This window comes from Thermobia domestica, chromosome 5, assembly GCF_964235325.1.
Source record: "Thermobia domestica chromosome 5, izTheDome1.hap1.1, whole genome shotgun sequence".
NCBI classification, from domain to species: Eukaryota; Metazoa; Arthropoda; class Insecta; order Zygentoma; family Lepismatidae; genus Thermobia; species Thermobia domestica.
In genome coordinates, this window is record NC_137458.1 from 1,480,445 (window position 1) to 1,494,852 (window position 14,408).

The 14,408-nt window shown below is 31.7% G+C and overlaps 1 protein-coding gene across 2 annotated transcripts in view; it reads right to left on the reverse strand.

Moving 5' to 3' along the window:
• LOC145685683 (multidrug resistance-associated protein 1-like) overlaps nt 1-14,408 on the reverse strand; it is a 139,795-nt gene that overhangs the window by 108,007 nt on the left and 17,380 nt on the right. For both annotated transcript variants that reach the window (XM_081758092.1, XM_081758093.1), the window contains exons 3-6: nt 13,309-13,485; nt 12,128-12,256; nt 5,072-5,209; nt 872-997 (exon numbers count right to left, since the gene is read on the reverse strand). In XM_081758092.1, coding sequence (XP_081614218.1) covers nt 872-997; nt 5,072-5,209; nt 12,128-12,256; nt 13,309-13,485 — 570 coding nt within the window. The remainder of the gene's footprint in view (nt 1-871; nt 998-5,071; nt 5,210-12,127; nt 12,257-13,308; nt 13,486-14,408) is intronic.

Genomic DNA, 14,408 nt, shown 5'->3' on the forward strand with positions numbered 1-14,408 from the left:
CGATGTAGTAACAATTTGGATTTTTTTTTAAGATTTGAAAGCGAACTTTTGTAAAGATGATTTTTTTTTTATTTTGTGGTAAAGAGCATGTAATAACGTTCAATATAGTAACTGTAATACAGATAGAGAAGGTGAGCATGCGTGCAGCTGAACAAAAGAAATGTAGCATAACTGTATACATTACAATTTTATTTTATTTGTTTATTTTAATTAAAATTTTCTTGAGATACCCATTAAATGGATAAAATATGAAACTTAATATTTTCATTTCGAATAAATACAGAGAAACCCAGTAGTTTAGGGAATTTTAGTTACGTTCAAATGGTACAAGGGTAGATTCAGTAACAACGGTCTGTAATAATTATAGTGAAAGATCAACTGAAAGTGAAACGGTACAGATAGCGTTTGAGGGGAACCCAAAAGTAGACATAACAACCTTTTCAAAATTTATTTTTATTTATTTTTTTTTTCTTTCTTTCGGTCGTTGCGTAGAATCAAAGAAATATTTCACACATTACCCCGTTTGAGTTCAGCGTTCTCACATGATAGTGGAGTGCACGAATGTTTTGTGGGTTGCCAGGCGCACTTCTGTGGGGGCCCAAACAGGTCTGTGACTGGTTAAACCTGCAATGCATTTGGGCATACCTCAATCAGGGGAAGGTGAACGTCATACAATACATAAGTCAGATGCGTAATTACATTTTCTTTTATTTATTTATTTCTGGGTAGATACAAAATAATTTTTTTCAGCCAAGATTTATTTATTATTTTTATTTATTTATTTATTTACTTTTTGTTGGAGAGTTACACATATATGAAATTGTGAGAAGGGAAATAATCTGATAATCAAAAGGAAAACAAACAAACTTACTTTAACAGGTTCATACTCTGTCCATGTAGGAGCTGAATCGGCGAAGAAGTTCAATAACAAGGCTGCAAGTACTAAGGCATAGTACACCATATATGTAATAAAGGGAAACACTGGCTCCAGTGTTATCTGAAACAATAAAAGCTTATTAATATATACATACAAGGTATTACAAGAAGTTCAATAACAAGGCTGCAAGTACTAAGGCATAGTACACCATATATGTAATAAAGGGAAACACTGGCTCCAGTGTTACCTGAAACAATAAAAGCTTATTAATATATACATACAAGGTATTACAAGAAGTTCAATAACAAGGCTGCAAGTACTAAGGCATAGTACACCATATATGTAATAAAGGGAAACACTGGCTCCAGTGTTACCTGAAACAATAAAAGCTTATTAATATATACATACAAGGTATTACAAGAAGTTCAATAACAAGGCTGCAAGTACTAAGGCATAGTACACCATATATGTAATAAAGGGAAACACTGGCTCCAGTGTTACCTGAAACAATAAAAGCTTATTAATATATACATACAAGGTATTACAAGAAGTTCAATAACAAGGCTGCAAGTACTAAGGCATAGTACACCATATATGTAATAAAGGGAAACACTGGCTCCAGTGTTACCTGAAACAATAAAAGCTTATTAATATATACATACAAGGTATTACAAGAAGTTCAATAACAAGGCTGCAAGTACTAAGGCATAGTACACCATATATGTAATAAAGGGAAACACTGGCTCCAGTGTTACCTGAAACAATAAAAGCTTATTAATATATACATACAAGGTATTACAAGAAGTTCAATAACAAGGCTGCAAGTACTAAGGCATAGTACACCATATATGTAATAAAGGGAAACACTGGCTCCAGTGTTACCTGAAACAATAAAAGCTTATTAATATATACATACAAGGTATTACAAAAATGTGTCACAGATTCCTCAGATCAAGATAAGAAAAAGAAGGTTCATATGGACATGTGCTCAAAAGCGGATAGTTTCGGAGTTATACAGGGTGTGGCTGAAAATCTGGACCAGGCTCAATATTTGAGAAACTGTAAATGTAGTCGATCCGAAATCAATTGGGATCAATGTTAGTGGGAGGGTTATTATGACATTATGACATGGTTAAGGTAGTCATCCGCCATCCAACTTGTTTATTTTAAATGGCAACATATCCTTGTGACACATTAAGCAGCATCCTCGTTCGAAGAGAAATCCAACTAAGTTAGATGAGAATTTATTTTAAACCTACAGAGAAAGATGTTTACGAAACTGCTACACAATAATGAGTATGTTTGAGTTATAAAATAAAAACTACTTATCAAGCAGTCTCAAAAAAAAAATGGTACACACACCTAAAAGTCATCAAGGACAGTGGAACGAAAATGGGGGAAGAAATGAGAAAGGAAAACCCCGTGTATCCCACTTGGCCGAAGTTGAGATCGAACTAGGGACCCCGCCTTACAGGTGAACTTTATACCACTGAGTCACCGCGGCCCCAGTCAATCAATTGAACTTACAAATTTCCTAACATCTGAAAGATCTAAATTTTACTTGACCTAAGTGCCTCCCCCAGTTCTTCTGGTATACAGCTAATCTTTCTTGCTAGTCTAATGGCCAGCGCATGTATCTTTGGTGCAGAAGATCCCGAATTCGACTCCTGGTGGGATAACATTCGAACGTACAGCAGTGTTCAGATTCTACTTTAAACTATAGGTCTCGCCCTATATAGCCTTGTCGCTGACAAAGGACGTAAAATACAAATCAATCGTTCATTGATCTCGTTTCATGCTAATATATTCATTGGCATCCTCAAAAGTTCATGACTAGGCGCTGTACAGTAGTCAGTACGCTGCTGGCAGTGACGAGAGGAGAGATTTTGAAAGACTGGAAACAATCGTTAGTAAATCCAGTACAACAGAGGTACCTATAATCGGAAGTCACTACATCGGTGGCAATGAATGTGTTAAGGTCATTGCTGATTTACGAATATTTGCTTGAGTCGAAACAATGGAACACTTGAAAAGACAATTAAGTTACATTGTACCGTACGTTGTTAGGTTTAGTTCGGACGAATGTTACGTTATTACAGAGAGAGAGGTTAAGAACTCACATATGAATTGTTACTGGTGAATATTAAAAGAGTTTGGCAAACAATGTGATAGTATATTAGGTAGGCTTACTATATAGAAACATTTTCAAAATACAAGCTCTTTTATTGACAAAAAACATTCGCGAAAGTGCCTGACTGATATTGTTATAAAATCAATTACAGTGGAACGTTGAGCTTCTCAAGTATTGTGGATCGACGTTTTGTAAAGTTCCATTTTAATAAACAAAAGGCAAAGTTTATGGGTTATACATCCAGCGACCTGATAGGGATCTATCTAAATGAGATAGCCTTCATACATACCTCCCGTTCGATACGAGCCATGTAGACTACTGTTGCTTTGGCAGTGTGACTGCTGGCCTTGTATTGTGGAAGTGTACTTTCTCGATCTCGTTTCCACACAAAGCAGGTGAATGTTGGTCGGATATAGGCTTTAGGATGCGCTGTATACAGTAATCAGCATTGACTGTAGATGCCCCTCCGTGTATAGGACCTTTCCCTTTGGTACAGAAACTCGTCACTATCTTAAACCATTTACAGATACTTTCCTTGCACGGGCGAATCCACTGTGTGTGCTCCTTAGCATCGATACGACGGTAGTAAATCGCATGCACTTGCTTGATTTAGTCAAACAGATCACACCTCATCTAGGGTAATGACATAAAGCCATATTTCACCCGCTAGGTAACGCTCATACAGACGTTTGCATGTCACTTTCTGTTGGGCTATGTTGGTTAGTGTTGGAGATGGGACCTGGCATTTGTACGTCGTTTTCAGACTTAAATTCTCTTGGATGATCCGATTAATGGTTGCTGATGACCATCGGACATGTGTTGCTTTTATACGTTGCGGTGAATTTTCTCTGATCACATATTAACAAACTTTAGCAATGACGTTTCAAGTGCGTTGCGGAGCTGGCTACTGCTTCTGAGGTTTTTGACCAGGCGATGTGTCCTTAAAGGATCGATATACATTACGATGGATGGCCACATGTATCTCCTTTTCCATTGAAATCTTCGCACTTTCACTGCTTTTAAAGTTGTCCATAGCTATAGCCAGTGGCGTATTTAGGGGGGGGGCTTCTGGGTTTAAGCCCCCCCCGAAATCTTACTTACTATAGTAAAGTATATGAAATATCTTGCAGAATTTTCATATTTTCAGGCAAAGCCCCCCCGAAAGTTAGCAAAGCCCCTCCCGAAACAAAATCGTAAATACGCCACTGGCTATAGCCCAAGTCGAAAAGTGCTAATACGTAGCCTTCCTCTCCCACCAAAGGGATGGATTTATGGAGGCATGATGATCGCAGAGACCTTTATTCTCTCTTGGCTTGTAGATAACCGTCTACATTCGCGTTTTACGTTTGCGATATAGTACTGGCGGCGCCTGCAATTCACCACAATAAGGATTAAACGACCTTCTGTGCAATACTTTTGAAGCGAAACAAGATGTAAAGCCGGGGGCCGCAGTAGCTCAGTGGTAGAGCGTTCGCGTCTGGTGCTTGGGGTCCCGGGTTCAAACCCTGCTCTCGCCAAGTGAACTTTGTGGTGGACAAGCACCGTGTGCGTGTGTTTTCTCGGGGTTCTCCCGTTTCCTCCCACTTTCTTCATTCCACCATTTCATTCATCTCTCATCATCACAGTCTCCTTTAGCCTAACCGGAATAATCGTGGGACGTAAAACTCAAAAAACAAGATATAAAGCTTCTAAAACCATTGTATTTGGTGAATAAATTATGTGACTAAAATCCTTGTCAAACCAAATTTCAATTAAAGCTTTTACTCATTCATGAAACATAAAATAAAAAAGAAAACAAAAATCCGATAAAGATGAACCCCCGCGAAAAAGCACACTCATTACAAATGCTAAATAACTTCAATGCTTGCTATTACTTACTGCAGAGTACTCAAAAACATATCTATATAAGCAAGAGTTGAGAACAGATGGTATTAATACATTATTAAGAAACATATATTCCATCAGGACATTAGAGTTTTCCACAAATATACACTCGAAATACGAACAGTTTGAATATATAAAACTATTTATTCATGATAAATAAAATAGAACTGTGTACTTACTGGATCCAGTGCAGCCATTATTTTCGTTCTATAAGTTACAGCACCGCAAACGGCTAGTAAAAGCCAGAATAGGAAAAGGACACCCGAAGTGCGTAACCCTCTCTGACGGTTATACACTACAAATACTGCTGATAATACCTGCGAAAATACATTCAATTACTACTTAAAGAAAATACGAACTCAATAAACACACAGTGAAAACAATGCCTGTAATAATGCTTCAATTAAAAGGTACAAGCAAATTATCTAACTCCCCCTCCCGAAAAAAGTAGCTATTCTTGCTACAGTGTTAACAGGACCAAAAATCCGCGAAATTCACAAGAAATTATTGAAAACACTCTACTCCTACCTGTCTTATATTCGTACTAGTTTGTTCCATAGAATGTGATGATTCTCAAACGTAACTAGTACTGAAAAACGAATTTTTACAATCCTTATAATAAGTAATATTGTCCTTTCAATTCATTATATAAGTTTTATGTTTAAATCACATTGTACCAAGCTACCAGCTACTGAAATCGTCAGATTTAAGTTAATTAATTAAACAAATTTTTGGCTATTAATGATGGGAACAGAAGGTGATGAAAGAAACAGGAAAAAACCTAATATTGTATTGCAAATACGTGGATAACTGTTTAGGAATATGGAAAGAAACAAGAAGACAACCACAAAAGTTTGTAAAAAGCATAGAAGATGAAGAGAAAGGGATAAGACTGCAAACAGAAGTAGAAATAAACAACAGGATAAATTACTTTGATATGACAATAGAAAGAAAAGAAGGAAAACTGAATACAAGATGGTATAGCAAAGAAGTGCGATAGGGATTTACTATCATAAAAGAAGTGACGTAAATAATAGCAAAAGAAAGATCTTCATAAGACATATGGAGAAAAGAATAGAAGAAATAGGTACTGAAGAAGAGAAAAAGAAAGAAGACATAGAAAAGTTTCACAATTTTCTAGAGAAAAATGGTTATAACATACAGAATATAAAGAAAAGTAGAATCAAAGAGGACAGAGAAAAAGAGACAAAGGAAAAGGAGAAGAGAAAATGGCATAGAATAGAGAGTATTGGAGAAAAGACAGAAATACTAAAGAACTTATTAAGAAAAGGAGGTGTGAACACATATAGAAAAGGAGGAAGTAGAATCCTAGAAGGGATTAAGAAAATGAGGGATGAGAACATAAAAAAAGAAGAAGAAGGTAGAGTACTGTATGAAGTGAAACGTAAGAAATGGAATATGATATATATTGAAGAAACAGGAAAAAACTTAAAGAAAGAGTAAAACAACATAAGGATGACGTAAGACAAAAAAGACAATAACGCGATATATAAACATGTAAAAGAAACAAGACATGATATAGATTGGAAAAGTCTACAGAAAAACAATAGGATATTAATCAGAAAATGGAAAGAAGCGCGAAGGATTAAGAGGAGAAAAAGAGAAAAATTAATGATTTGGACAAATGGACTTCAAATAAATGAAGTATGGGATAGAAAGCATTGAAGAATAAAAATTCGCGGATACGAAAAATTACGTTATGGAACATAGAATGGAGAGGAAACGTCGAATTTAATTGATATTTGGGAAGAAGAAGAAGAAGAAGAAAAGAGAAAAATGATAATGATAGTGATTATATATATATATATATGTAAACAGATATAATAAAATCTTAAAATGAAACAGTAAATTATAACAATACCTATTGTTACATATTTAAAAAATTAAAATTTTATAAAAAGCAATATTTAAAATTGTATACCAATAATTTAAAACTATGATGTTTGTATTACCTTCATTAATATGAGCATATATATGGCAATTAACGTCTGATGAAGATATCAGTAAATCATTGTAGTATTTATTTTGATTTAATAAAGAAGTACATACTCTGGTCAGAAAAATATTAATTATTTAATTAACGATCAATATTTAACTGACTTATTTTATATATCTTTATTGAAAAATGCCAATCAGGCCTCTTCGTCTTCTTAGCAAACTTGCTCTATATTTTCGGACGGAACAACATTTTGCACTATCAATATTACTGTACAGATAAAGAATATAGTTTCCCCACTTATATTTGCAAGCTGCAAAATTATCTTTCCTGATTAATTATTATACTTTTGATCCCTGAAAATACATACAAAATGAAATATGTACTTCGATATACTTTTCACATCTTTGAGCATAACAGTCAGTCTGCAAATATGTAGTTTAAGTATCACTCTTGTTCCAGTTCTTCTACTTAAACTCATATTTGTAAATATAGAGTAATTGTTATGCTCAAAGATTTAAAAAATAAAACATAGCTAAATTTTTGGAACTCGAACCATTGAGTAATTATCGGGAATCAAACCAAAAACTTCCTGTACCATGTAGTGGTTAAACAATACAATCCTGTTTCTGTTATCATTACAAATGGCGTAAGTCAAACCAGCGTCTCCAACATGAGACGGAAGTATGGTATTTTAGATTTAAATTTAACTATAGGGTCAGTTTAGATAAATTTGATAAGTAACTGCGAGAGGTAATTACTGACATAAGATATTATGACTAATAATCTTTATTATAAAATTTAATCATTTACCAAAACAATGCATTTGGGAATGAAAATGGTAAACATGAAATACGAAATAAAAAAAACAGGGTTTTAATTGGTATTGAGTGTTTTTAATATGAACTTGTGACAAAGTATTTGTCAAGAGTTAAATGTGTATGACTAACGGCATAATGAATAGATTATATTTTACTAATCGTGTTAAGTTAAAGATGATAATAGCTTCATAAAGTCCTGAATACAAGTAAGAGTTTTTATACTAACAACTTTTTATTTATTATTTATTTATTTAACAATCACCAGATACAGCTCAGAGGCCATTTTACACTGGATATTCAACAACAACAATAACAATGGAAAGGATTTGGGAAGGTATCGGTCAGGGCCTTGAATTATTATTATTATTATTATTATTATTATTATTATTATTATTATTATTATTATTATTATTATTATTATTATTATTATTATTATTATTATTATATATTTTTCGTCATTATCAATAGCCTTATGAATCTGTGTATTGCACCGAAGTGTTTAACTTAGAAATATTTATTTTCATATTGTATTAACAGCTACATAGTGTATTTTTGATTTTTTCTCTTTTAATATTTTGTAAACTGTTACAACTACATGGTTAATAATAATCTATTTTTGAATTTTACTTTGTAAACCAATCCTCTATGGTATACCTTTTTTTATATGCATGTTAATTATGTTTTTTTTTCTCTATTGCTATATTTGTATTTTCTAGTTTGTAACAGATACTGCATGTTTTTGTTATTTTTTTTGAGCAAATATTTTATTCATTTTATCTATTATTGTATAATCAGTTGTATGCTGTTACTCTATTTGCATGCGCCCTATGTCAATTTTTTTTATTTTCTTCTAAGGGCTACCTGTGGCTGTATTGCTGTCTGCTTCCAATAAACATATTTCAACAATATTATTAATTAATTAATTAATTAATTAATTAATTAATTAATTATATTTTATGCTAACGTAAGAAATCACCTTCAATATTGTACTTGTATTTAGAATAAAGGAGCCAAGTACTTTCAAAAATATATCAAAGTAGTTGAAAATTTATTTCTATCATGGTTAAAATGGAAATTCAAATTTTTATCAGGGAAAACTCAGGATGAAATTAGGCACCTTCTTGGTCTACTTAAACTATCTGAACGAAGAACTTTATTCGATATTAAATTACTCCATAATGTTTTGATTGGCAAATTACCATTAATTAATTAAAGATTAATTGATGCTGTTAGTCTTGGTGTCTCTAACAGGTCAATAAGAAATTTTACAGTTTTCAAATGTAATCGTATTTTAAGGGTGCTCTGATATATAAATGTTTGTCAAATGCCTACAATTATTTACATGTAATTGAAGTCTTCACTTCTGATTTTCCTTTTATTCAAAAGAAGTTCATAACCTTTTCATAAACTTTTTCTGTATGTTTTAATTACGCTGATTCTTATTTATCTTTTCCTTGTCCGTGAATGGTTGTTTCATTTATAATTTGATTGTAAATTCAGTAATGTTTTTCTTACTATGTGTTATTATGTTATTTTAATGTATATTTTTATTTTTTTATTGTTATATGCATGTTTGTTTTGTTATTTCTGTACTATTCTTGGATATTGTAATTGGACCGAGAGTATTTTTCTGATACCAATAAAATTATTATTATTATTATTATTATTATTATTATTATTATTATTATTATTATTATTATTATTATTATTATTATTATTATTATTATTATTATTATTATTATTGTAAATGCTATAGAATCTGTTCAAAATAATTTTTTGGCTTGGTTACGTTGGAAGTTTAAAAACTTCAAAGATAAGAGTTTGTCTTGCATATCTAAAGACCTTTATTTGTTACCTCTAACTGATAGGCGGTGTATTTTTGATTTAAGTTTCTTTCATAATATTCTTCAAGGTGTCTTTTCTATTGATGGTCTCTGGTCCATAAGAATTCCATACCGCAATGTTAGAAATTTTGTACCCTTTATTTCGAATGTTCCTACCCTGAAGTATTCAATTTATAAAACTATAAATACAGCCAATAAGTATTACTATGCTATAGATATCTTTCAAAGTAATTTTATTAAAATTCGTTCACAATTAATTAAAATTCTAAAGGACAAATATTTTTTTTTATTTGTAAGGTGCCATCTATATTTTTTTAATTTTTTTTTTAAATTTGAAATTTAAAATTTTTTTAGGTTGTTTTCTTGTTCTCTTTTAACTTTCTTTCTCTTTTCCTATCATCTTTTTTCTTTTATCTTTGCTTTTTTTTTGGATACTACACTTCTTTTTACTATTATTATCATCTTGGTCATGAGTTTACATGCTATATGCTTAAGTGTATTTTAAATTTTTTTCTCTTATTATTTTGTAAACAGCTACAACTACATTGTTAATAATAATCCAATCTTGAATTTTACTTTGTATATTTTGTATTTTTACTTTGTATTTTTTTTCCCCAGTTTGTAACAGATACTGCATGTTTTATGTTTTTTTTTCAATAAATATTTTCTTTTTTATTCATTTTTGTACAATCAGTTGTATAATGTTATTCTATTTGCATGCGCCCTATGTAATTTTTTTTCTTTCTTGTAAGGGGCACTTGTGGCTGTATCGCTGTTTGCTTCTAATAAACATATATATTATTATATATATAATAATAATAATAATAATAATAATAATAATAATTATTATTATTATTATTATTATTATTATTATTATTATTATTATTATTATTATCAACTAGAAAAACAATAGGTTTTATCTTTAGTCAATGGCCTGATTTTTTAAATGGTAGTTCTTATGTACTTATAGAAGACATTTGTTAGGCCCAAACTTGAATTTGGTTCAGTCGTTTGGAACAGTTTGTCTAATACACTTATTAATTAACTCGAAGCAGTACAGAAATGTTTTATACGACTACTATGTTATAAAATGAAAAAGGACTACTATTTACATGAGTATGAATATTGGTTAACTTTTTGGGGACTTCAATTTCTAGCAGAAAGAAGGAATTTTATGGATAAATAGTTTATTCAAATTGTATTGGATAATAAATATAGTAGCAATCACTGCTTGAAAATATAGGAATAACAGTGCCGAGTTATAGTGTAAGAAGTCAGTTGACATTAGTAGCTCTAAATTCAAAACGTGAAATATTGAGAAGAGTGACAATGTCTTACAAGGTTTAAAATGAACATATGTTGGGAGAAACAATAGAACAATTATTTTATTTGTTTATATTTTTTACAAAAATTAAACTCTTTTAACTTTATAACAGGGGTCTTGATATTATTATTATTATATATTTTCAGAATATCTTTAGTTATACCATTTTATTCAAAGAACCAATATTTTATGTGGAAATGTGACAATAGGTAACCAGGATATTTTACATAGCGGATATGAAATTTTAAGTAAGGTCGCCTCATTCTTTACATGATAGTTAAATGAAGCTTCCTGCTAATATTCATTCTATATCACAAATTTTCTGGTCTGTTTTAAATGATTGTATAATGATCTTAACATAGTGCTGTATTTTTGCCAATGAGCTGTTCACAACACTAAAAATAAAGTTGTTGTTGTTCTTATTATTATTATTATTATTATTATTATTATTATTATTATTATTATTATTATTATTATTATTATTATTATTATTATTATTATTATTATTATCTACTTTAACTAACTAAACCGGAAAAGATTTGGGCATTTTATACATAAAATTTTGCTGAAGAGGTGACATCCAAAAATCGAGACTCCCTAAAATAACTTTTCCAGGACCCTAGAAAATTTAACAGCTGGAAAACTATTTTAAAATCTGTGCTATCTGTCTACTTTAAATTATATGTAATAAGTCAGTACACGTAACATCTACACAAACGGATGATTATAACAATTGTTATAATGCAATTTACATAGTTTGAATTTTTAAATATAAGAATTGGTTAACGCTTTCTTCTTTTTGAGACAAATTATAAAACACAAATTTGCATAGTACCAAAAATAATATCTGAAATTTTAAATAGCGCAACAGTAAAACGAACTACATATTTCATTTTCGTATGTATTTACAAGAAGCTAAGATATTTTAGGGAATCAAAAAGGATAACTTTTCAGCCCGTAGTTCTAAGTAGGAAACTACATTCTTCAATCTTCATTTTGTGCAAAAATATTGATAGTTCAAAACTGTATTATTTCGTTAGAAAAGTACAGCAAATTTGCAGTAGGAATTTCTAAGTTGCTGAGGAAGACAATTTAGCATTTTTGAATTAAGACATACGTATTAAATTACATTTTTCTTAATCACTGATTAACAGTTAGATTATTGGACTTAACAGCTTACGACTTTTTCTTTTGAGGGCATTTGAGGACAAATGTAGATGCTATTAAACCACAGAATCTCAACCGTTAAAATAACGCATTCTAGCTTTTCTAATTATAATGTTACTTACAAAAGAAACAAATTTGATTACAGGTGTATATAGCTCAACTGCAGGTACTATGTCTTCAGTTGCATGATTACGATATAAGGCATATCCTAGATCAGTCAGAACAACACAGATGAGGAGGATCGTGACAAACTGAAAAAAATAGGAAAATATAGAAATACGTGAAATAGCATAATATAAGAAAACATTTATTTGTAAATTTTACTTAATTTCCACAAGGATATGGTGTTCGTTTATATGATCTGCCTCAGTAGAATTAATAAATAGTGATACATTCAAACTAATTTCCATATTTTAAACATGGATTTTCAAAATAATAACATTAACTTAAGCCATGGTTTTGCAATTTCAAAAGTTCGCTTCTACTGGCTTCTATTCTGTGCCTAGACAATCTACACAACCCATCTTTATATTCTTTTCCCATCTTCATCTTGGTCTACTCAGTTTTTACTTCTAAATTAGAGCTCTAATACTCTATGCAAGATGCATTGGTAGATCTTCTTCTTATGATTTGTCTGATATTTAGTATAGTTTAGCTATTGTGCATTGCGTAACTCTCACCATTTTCTCCTTTATTACTAATTCCTTTCTGCAACAAATTTTCGTTTTCGAAACCTCCTGTTTCTGCTCCTCTGTACACACTGCAACCCACCTCCACATTCATATTCATATGTACGATGTACGGATTTTTTACATTTAATCTCTTAGGCATTAATCTCTTACTGTGCCAATGCGTTAATCACTACACGCTACCCACTCCGCCACCCGAATACTATAAATTCTATCACTCATTAAGGCAATGCTCGTAAGAAACCAGGGTTCGATTTATGGTCAAATCGTTCATTTTTTCACTAATTTATAGATCATTATCTCTTTACACATATCAACAAAATCTATAATATTTACTTATATATGCCATACGATACACACTAGATGTAATATTCCTTCCTTGTATCCGCTGTTGGGATATTTAATTGTTATCAATCAAAAAGAGATGTCAGATCAGTTCTTCTGGAACTGTTCCATACTTAGCAAGAAAACACTGCGGGTTAAAGGTAGTAGCTTTCAAGAAGTTACTGAACAACCAAATACCCCAAAAGTGGATGCAAGGTAAGGATACTGTATCTATAATTTATAAATAAATAAATAATTTACCCGCTTACTGATGTATAAATTAGACTTACTAGTTTTGTTATATTTAAGCAACCCCATGGAATGTTTCTGTTTTTGCTTTGCAGGCAGTAGTAGGTCTCGAGAGGTGCGAACACCCACAAAAACCCACAAGGAATCCATACCAATACAGTTTGTTGAAAACATTGTGTGAAATCAGGGGTATCTGTGTACCAGGTAGTATTAAGATCCTGTGAAAGTAAATACACAAAACAGAAAATTAGTATTGTATGTAATTAAATAGAAGTGGACTTCTTGAGCTGTAACAAATTAAAAATATTCAAAGAAGTATTGTGAATAATTCCAATAGTTTCTGAAACAGTTTAGATGAAAAATATTAGTTCAAATATTTCGTTATTTTAATATCACAAAAATAAACTTGGCCTTACTATGCACTTTTAATATCAATAATTGATTCCCGGCAACTCTATTCTTTCTGATGAATCAACTTCACTATTCTGAATCATGTCATTTGCTAATTTGTATAGTTACATCTCCAATATGATATGACCAATGCGCAATGAAACTACAGGATATTTCCACGATATATTAGCCAGCTATTACGTTACGGAGAACCTATTAAAATTTAAAAAAAAATGAAATGAAATCTTGAAGTTTTACGTCCCACGCTTATGCCGGTTAGGCTAAAGGAGACGGAGATAATGAGAGATGAGTGAAATGGTGGAATGAAGAAAGTGGGAGGGAACGGGAGAACCCCGAGAAAACCCATGAGCACGGTGTTTGTCCACCTACAAAGTCCACACGGCGCGAGCTGGGGTCGACCAAGGGACATCAAGCATCGGAGGGTGAACGCTCTACCACTGAGCCACCGCGCCCCCCAACCTATTAAAATTAATTTCACGATTAAGGCTATTTGTCCTCCCGACACCACAACTTTTTTCTTCTTCGGACGAGTGCGACGAACATCGACATTTCTTTTCGTACTCGTTTACTATAGTGGTTCGTAATTTCATCATAGCTGCGGACCTCTTTCTATTTTTAAGGCAAGCTAGGACCCGTGTCATTATTTTTTCGGTATCTTCATAAAAGCATAGTTTGTACAGTCACGAACATTGATAAATGGAGGCTGAAGCCATTATTTCTTATGGCTCCA